Source organism: Amborella trichopoda, chromosome 2 (assembly GCF_054954075.1).
Source record: "Amborella trichopoda isolate Santa Cruz 75 chromosome 2, AtrichopodaSantaCruz75HAP2 v2.0, whole genome shotgun sequence".
Lineage (NCBI taxonomy): Eukaryota > Viridiplantae > Streptophyta > Magnoliopsida > Amborellales > Amborellaceae > Amborella > Amborella trichopoda.
In genome coordinates this window covers 20,188,841-20,197,027 of record NC_142337.1, presented here as the reverse complement: position 1 = coordinate 20,197,027, position 8,187 = coordinate 20,188,841, and the positions used below count along the sequence as shown (strand labels likewise).

Sequence of the window (8,187 nt, the reverse complement as noted above, 5' to 3'; positions counted from 1 at the left end):
TTGGTTCAGGCTTTGGTATGGTTATCCAACCCTCATTTTTCTCTTATCTATTATGTTATATTTGGCCCAACTTGGCTCTAATAGGGTGGCGGTTAAAATTGGGCTAGGCCTCATCGACCCTAGTCAGTCTTGCAGGGACTAGGCTAGGCTAATGCCAAAGTTAGGTCATACAAAGCCCGAGTGGCAACCCCTATGGTTAGCAATGGGCAAAGGTCGCCCGGCCCTAAAAAGTAGGGCAAGGGTTACGTACTACAGCCTGAAGGCCAGGTTAGGGCCAGTTCCAATCCATTTTGCCAGAGCCCGCCCTGTGTTTTTAGGGCCAGCGTTGACCCATTTTGCTGGAGTCGGCCCTAATTTTTTTTATTTTTTTTTCATTTATTTTTGGTTCAGGCGGGCCTACTGGACTATTCGCCGGGCTAGGACCAAGGGCCCGTCACATTACCACCCCTTATACCACCTCTACAACGTTACTCCGGCTTGGATAAAAAAGAGTGAAAGGGGGAAATGCTCCCGCGGGAGTAGAGTTTTAACCGTAGCCATTTAGAGGGACTGGTTTACGGGTTTAACGCAGATGTTTTGAAGCAGGAAGCAGAGAAGAAGCGGGTGGGTAAGTAGGCAAGGCAGTGCAACAATGGCGTGGTGTATTGGGTCATCCTCCTCTCCCTTGGCGCCCATCATCGAGTTGAAGAAGGCATTGTCGCGCAGCACCAAGGCCATGGGCACGGGCTCCTCGCAGGTTGCCGCTGCAGCGGGCCTCTCTCTTGCTGTCGGAGGCTCCACTCTGCTTCTTCTTCATCGGACCACAAGAAGGAAACAACTCACGCCACATTTGTTTGCCTCCTCCACCATGAGCATCTCAGACACTGCTCGTAAGTCTTTGTCTACTCATCCCTTCTTCTTTTAGAGAGATTGCAGTATATGTATGATGTATGTCATGTGTGCTTCTCTCGTTAATTGTTCGATGATAGATGGATAGACGTGCTTCTCTGATGCATCACTGTGCATATTATGCTTTAGCTTCCTTGTCTTATGTATTGGTCGGTTACCTATTTCTGCTGCTTGTGTGTTTTCTGATTACATGGAATATGCTTGAACAATGAGCTTGATTTCTAGAAAAATATACCAATCATTCCTCACATATTAGCTATGTTTTTTTAGATCCATTTTTGAGTGTGTGCTTTACCTTCTAGGATGATTGGAGCATGGCTTCGATGCTGGCCCCCATGATGGAGCTGGCTATGCAATATGTGGCTTGCCATTTCCTATTGACTCTCTCATGAATATCATTGATGCCTTGATAGGCTGTTTACTCGTTCCTCTTTCCCAAATTAAATCTCTTGATGTTCTAATTTTATGGTATTTGGTTTATATCCCTTGAGACAAAACTCTATAGAACAAAGTTTGGGAAGTTTTGTGAAAAGGGACTGCCCCTTTCTAACCTCCTATTTCATGGACAAAACACCGAACTTCCTTAATTTAGGATCATGTCTATAACAGGTCTTGAATCTCATAGGATTCATGTGATCCAAACTTTAAATTTTCAAATGCATTTTTCGGTTAGGGTGTATCCAATATGGGAGCATAAGCCCTTACATCTTAATAATTGAAAAGCACTTTGGTGTCAGCCGTAGTTAAAATTAAAAGTTTATTGTCTTAAAACACAGAACCCTGCAAAAAGCATTTTGCATGCCTTTTAATTCTTTTTATTTTGTTAAGACATGATTAAAGAACTTGGGATTTAGAAAATAACATAGATTGAAATGATAGAAATACTTATACATGCATGCTCAAATATGTGAAAATGATTAAAAGTAGTAATGTTTATCGTTACCTATCAGTTGTTAGTCGTACTTATACAACCTTTTTAAAAAATGGAATAACATTTTAATAACATCACAAAGTACCATAAGTAATTTCTCGCCTTTTGCTTATTAATTATAAGATCTTCTTTAAGTGTAAGCCAATTGCCATGGAGCAGCAACAACCGCCCGGATGGTGGTTTCCCCCGTGGATTGGGACAACATTTACAGCCTATCTCAGCACCCCCTTCCCCCGCTGCACTTGGCTTCGACGAAACTGCACCTCTCTGGTGCACCGCCTTTAGGTGCAGCTCCCCTAGCCAGCAGGGCCTTCCATTCCAGGCTCTCGACTTAGCCCCCACCTAAGCCCTCCTTCGCCCAGGTTTTGAGGACTCCAACGACTTCTGCTGCTGGAGGCTCTCTCCTCCCTCCACTGTCCCTGCCTCTCCCCCCACCCTCCCTGTCTAGTTCGCCTTTCTTCCCTCATTCCGTTTCGGTGCCCTCCGAGGTTTCAGCCCCCCATTCTGCCAATCTGCGTTCATCTCTGGTGGGTACTTTTTGCTTCCGAAGGGATGACTTCAGGGCGATTGAAAAATGGGGCCAACGTGTATGGAATGAACCCAACCTTGTGTGTAAGCAATTACCTGAGGGAGCTCTTCTTTTCTCTTTTTCTTCCGCTCTAGGAGCTTGCTCTGCTTTGAGCTCTCCTACCACCTTGTCTTTTAAGGAGCGATCTCTCCCTAAGGGAGTGGTCTCCGAGACTCGGCTCCATCTGGCCTTCGAGAGTATGGCTCACAGTCTCCAACATTCGCCTCCATGCTTGGTCCCCCCTCACTTTCAGGAAAATTGCTGCTTCCTATGGTCATCTGGTTGCGATCCTTTGGAGGTTGCTCGAATTCTTACCACAGGGTTCCATTAGACTCTTGCTGGAACCCTGGAACCTACCCTCATCCCCTCCTCGATTTGGATCGAGGTCGATGGTCTGTATTACTGTTCCCATACTTCTTCGACCTTGGCCTCACCCAACTTGTCATTCTCCATTCCGCCTGTAGTTCTGCCGACGGACTCTCTCAAGCCATCCTCGTTAGACTGGACGGTGGTGACCAGGAAATGGTGTTGTCAGCGGCGGAGCAACTTTCAACCTCAGCCCAAGCCCGTAGGGGCCTCATTTTGGAGACATCCAACGTCTCCTAAATTGCAGATCGTACGAAAGACATGGCTGCCACGTAGCCAGTCAGCAGCTGTGGGAGATAGTCCGTAAGCCGTCTCATCACGTACCTCAAAGGCCAACCCTAACCATGTCCCAGCCGCCTCCCTGCCGTCTTCTTGTAGCCCCCTGTCCCATCCTGCCTCGTTCTTTTGTATGTCTCATCCGTTTTCAAATCCCCCTTATGTCGGTGCCTTAAATCCCAGATCGGGATTGGATCCCCTGGAGATTGTTGTGTCGCCCCCCCTCGAGCAGGTCGGTCGTAAACCAGGCCCCCCTCTTGCTCCCGCTTCACCGCAGGCTGCAGAGCCCTCGCCTGCCCCGACCCTTTCTCTCTTCCCTGCAACCTTCCCCTCACCGCCCCATCCCCCTCCTCCCCTCATGCCACCTGTCACTCCCCTCTCTCCCCCTCCACCTGCGTTCTCTGACCGCTTGTCGTTGTCTCTATTGCGAACCCACCTGGGGAAACCAGCCCCCCTTTGCCTTCTCTTCCCCTGGAGATCTCCTTGCTTCGATCCCCTCCACCCCTATTCCTCCTACCCCCTTCTTATCACCCCCTCCCTTCTCGCTCTTCACCGCCTCTTCTTGTCCCCCCTTTTCCCCTTCCCTCCCTCCCTTTGTCGCCCCTCCCCTCTTCCCACCCCCTTTAATCTTTCTCTCCTCCTCCTCCTCAACTCCCTCCTCGAGAGCCGCAAGTGTTTGGCGCCCTGCCCCTTTCTCTTACCTCTCCCGGCGTCCCTTCTGCTCGTTCCTCCCATCTTGAGAGCCATTGCCCCTCTCTCATCCATCACCACATCATGTTAGCTTTCGGGGTCCCCCCCCCCCCTCCCTCTCTCCCCTCACTCGACCCCGCTCAGCCGTCCATCCCTTCATCGTCGATGGACCCGCATGAGGCTTCTGTCGGGATCCTGATGGTTCGTTCTTTTGACCTTTCCCTGCCTGACCCCACCCTTCTTGCCTCCCTCTTGGCTCCCCTCCTGAATTATACGCCTACCTTGGTACCCATTTGCCAGGTAAGCTCTCCCCCAGGCCCCTTGTCCTACTGTGCTCAGGTAGCCCCGTGGTACCCTTTCTACTAACGGCACGACCCTTTCTCTACCCCGATCCATGTCTCAACTCCTTTTTCGGCAGCCTTCTACCCTGTTGCCCCCCTAATCTTTCGTTCACTCCCATTGACCCCCACCTCCTCTCCGCTTCCGACAATTATTGGCAACCTCCTGCCCCTCTTTCAGCCTCGTTCTTGGTTAACTCCTAGGGAGTGCAGCCTTATCCCTCAACCTTTCCTGCTCACCCTTTCCCCCCCACTCTCCCTCCGCTTGCCCCTGCTCCCGCTTCCTCTCTCCTGGTGTCCCCTTTGTTCTTAAACACCCCTTTATCCTTACCACTCGTGCACCCCCCTTCTCCTGAACCCTACCCTGATCTTCCCTCATACCTCCATCCCTCTTAATCTTCGTTGAAGGAGTGGACCGTGGGCAAGGAGACTTCATGGAGTTGCTTACAGTGATGGGTTTTCCCCTGGAAAGCTCGGAAGGCCCTTTTCACTGTTTTTTCAAGGTTGATGCCCAAAGTCGGCTCAAGGTAAGAATTAAGGGGCGAAGGGAAGTTCGCAATCTCTTCTCCAGCATCAACTACGGCCTCAAGGCTCCCTCTGGCACACCAGCGCAAGCGATAGCGCCAACCCCATCCACTGGCCTCCTCTGCAGTAGGTCACCCAAACTGGACCCCCAGTCCCTCATCCCCACCTCCTCATGAAGCTTATCTCGTGGAACGTCTGGGGTTTGGGTCTAGAACCCAAACGATCTGGCATTAGGGACCTGTGTGCTAAACACAATCCTACTGTATTAGAACTCATCGAAACCAAACAGTCGGACCCCTCCTTATAACTCATACTGCAGGTCTGGGGTCGCAGGCCGTGCCAGTGGCTCTCCCAGGCCACGTTAGGCGCCTCAGGGGGCATCTGGCTTATTTGGAACCTGGTAGAACATTCTCTCCAGTCCTCTCTAATTGGAGAATTCCCTGTCACGACCATCCTCTCTAGGATCTCAGACGGCCGCCCTTGGAAGTTCACAACGGTCTACGGTCCGAACTCACCTGCCCTAAGAACCGCTTTTTGGGCAGAACTCAACCGTGCGACCTCACTCCGACACCCTTTTGGTGCTCTGGAGGGGACTTCAACATCACCAGATGGTCGTTTGAAAGGAATACCAACTTGAATTTCACACCAGGCATGGCAGAATTCTCGGATTTCATCTCAAGAAATGAACTCCTCAATATCCCCCTCCAGGGGAATCTTTTCACCTGGTCTGACCACTCTACTCAGCCCACCCTCTCTAAACTTGACAGATTCTTGCTCTCTCTGCCCTGGGACGAGGCCTTCCCAGGATCCCTCTCCATAGCTCTTCCTAAACCAACTTCGGACCACTGTCCTATCCTGTTAGACACTCAACCTATCCCCGAGAGGACCTAAAACCTTGAGGTTCGAACCATCTTGAATGGAAAACTCATCTCTCTCCTCCCCCATCCCATTCTGGTGGGACTCTTTCTCTTCCTTAATTTCTGAACGCCACCTTCATAGCCCTAGTCCCCAAGATGGAAGGAGCTAACAAATTAAAGGACTTTAGATCGATCAGTTTGGTCAACTCCTACTACAAGATCCTGTCAAAAGTCCTGGCTACTCGTCTGAAAGAAGTGCTACCTTTTGTCATCTCCCTCTCACAAAGCGCATTCATAAAGGACATACAAATCCTAGATGCACTCCTGGTCGCTCACGAGTGTCTTCATTCTCGACACTTACTGAAAAAACCAGGTCTCATCTTCAAAATTGACTGGGAGAAGGCCTACGACCATGTAGATTGGTCACTTTTAGACGAGACCATGGGTAGAATGGGTTTCGGGGATAGGTGGCGGAGATGGATGAGGGGTTGTTATTCAACCACTTCTCCATCCTGGTTAACGGGACACCTAAAGGCTTCTTCCCGTCTTCAAGGGGTCTCCTTGGGTCTCCGACAAGGAGACCCCATCTCTTCCTTTCTCTTCACAATACTTGCCGAAGTCTTTAGCTAATCACTTTCCAGGTTGTACCAGGTGGGCCTCTTGAATGGCTTCAAAAGCGGTGCAAGGGGCCCCTCGGTCTCCCATCTGCAATACGTCGATTACACATTAGTGTTCATTGACGCCAATTCTGAGGAAGTCGAATGCCTCCGAATGTTCCTCAGGTGCTTCGAGTTTGCCACAGGCTTCAAGGTTAATATGTCAAAATCAACGATGATAGGGGTTGCTCTCACCCCTGATGATACCAGAGCCTTGCTCCCAGGTTGGATGTGCAAAGTGGAAGACATCCCGACTAACTACCTGGGGATGCCCTTGGGCATTGGGAAACCAAGTAAGACACAGTGGTCAACTGACGGTTTGCTGGTTGAAATGGGAGGTTCCTTTCCTTCGCGGGACACACCACTCTCATTAAAGCCACACTCTCCAATACCCCTATCTGCCTCATGTCCCTCTTCCATATGCCTACAACGGTAGTTAATAGACTGGAACAACTTATGAGGAACTTCCTCTGATCAGGAGAGCCCGAGTCAAAGAATTTCCACCTTGTCGCCTGGGCTATGGTTTGCCGACTGAAGCCTCAAGGAGGACTTGTGATTCGTTCCCTGAGAAAGCAGAACCTAGCTCTGTTGGGCAAATGGTGGTGGTGCTTGGCGAACTCCCCTAATCTCCTTTGGTCACAAGTGCTTCAACACAAGTATAGAATCCCCTCTGAAGCCTGGCTACCAGAGGGGAGGTCCCACAGCAGACCCTCGGGAGCGTGGAAATAGTTCCTCTTAGTCTTGTCTACCTTTAAACAATCCATCAGGTTCCACTTGAGGTCTGACAGTAGGGTTCGATTTTGGTCAGACCTTTGGTTGGGACACACTCCTCTCAGGGATCGTTATTCCTCATTGTACTCCCTTACCACAAAGCCGCTAGCCTGGATCTCGGAAGAACTTTAGCTGACATGCAACATAAGAGTTTGGAACCCCTCTTTTAGGGGACCTCTTTCTGACGCCGAACTCCTGGAGTTCATCCTCCTCTTGGCCTTGCTCAACGATTATTTTATTCGGCCAGACGTGATCATATGGACACCAGATGCCTCCGGCTCCTTCTCGGTGTCCTCGTTCTATAGAACCTTATTACCATCTCACCCCATTCGGTAGATTACAATGTATGGTCATCAATAGCGCCACCAAAAGTGCATGCATTCAATTGGATCACTTGCGCAGAAAAAATGTTAGCAGTGGACCAACTCAAGCGAAGAGGTATCCCTTTGCCGAATCAATGTGCCCTTTGTCTAAAAGAAGAAGAAAACCACCCTCACCTATTCATCCACTGCAATATAGCCCAGTACCAGTGGAGGAAACTCCTTAACCTTTTCGGCTTGACCTAGGTCATGCCGGACTCCAGAACCTTTTCGGCTTGACCTAGGTCATACCAGCCTCCATCCCTGGACTTTTTAACCTAGCAGATTGTCTACCGTGGCCCAAAGCTGGGAGGCTCCTTTGGAAGGCAGCGACAGAGGCCACGATTTGGACTCTATGGATGGAAAGGAATGCAAGAATTTTTTGAGGGGCCCATTGCGATAATCCCCCTTGTTCCACAAAATCCACACTCTCGTGACTTTTTGGGCCACCAATCACAAGACCTTCAAGTACGTTCCTTCCTCTAACTTCCTTGTCAATTGGCAACAATGACTGCTGCATCAGCACACTCAACCCACACGTTATGGGGGATGGTCTCCCCCCCCTCTGCGGGGTGCAATTACGTTCAACTTCGACGGCTGCTCGCTTGGAAATCCTGGCCCCTTAGGGGTTGGGGGGGGTTTAAAGACTACCAAGGGAACACCTTGGCATAGTTCTCCAGACACATAGGCCACGCCAATTCACAACTGGCAGAATCTCTCACCTTGCTTAGGGCATCAAACTCTATGATCCTGCGTGGGGTCAACCATTTCTTGTGGAAGGGGATGCGTGCAATGTAGTCTCTTGGGCTGCGGGTCTTGTTTCTCCTCCTTGGTACCTCACTACGATTTTTTACTAGATATCTTACCTCTGCAGGGATGTTCTCGTCTCATGGATGCATATCTAGAGGGAATCAAACGCATTGGCGGACCATCTAGCTAAGGAGGGTGCCATCACACAAGCC

At 50.1% G+C, this 8,187-nt stretch overlaps 1 protein-coding gene across 4 annotated transcripts in view; it reads left to right on the top strand.

Moving 5' to 3' along the window:
* Window positions 1–564: 564 nt before the first annotated feature.
* Window positions 565–8,187, top strand: part of LOC18445653 (reactive Intermediate Deaminase A, chloroplastic) — a 30,619-nt gene continuing 22,996 nt past the window's right edge. For all 4 annotated transcript variants that reach the window (XR_002282932.2, XR_016049384.1, XM_011629295.3 and 1 more), the window contains exon 1: window positions 565–869. Coding sequence is in view for 2 of the 4 variants with exons in the window: in XM_011629295.3 (XP_011627597.1) it covers window positions 632–869 (238 nt within the window). In the remaining 2 variants the exon portion in view is untranslated. The remainder of the gene's footprint in view (window positions 870–8,187) is intronic.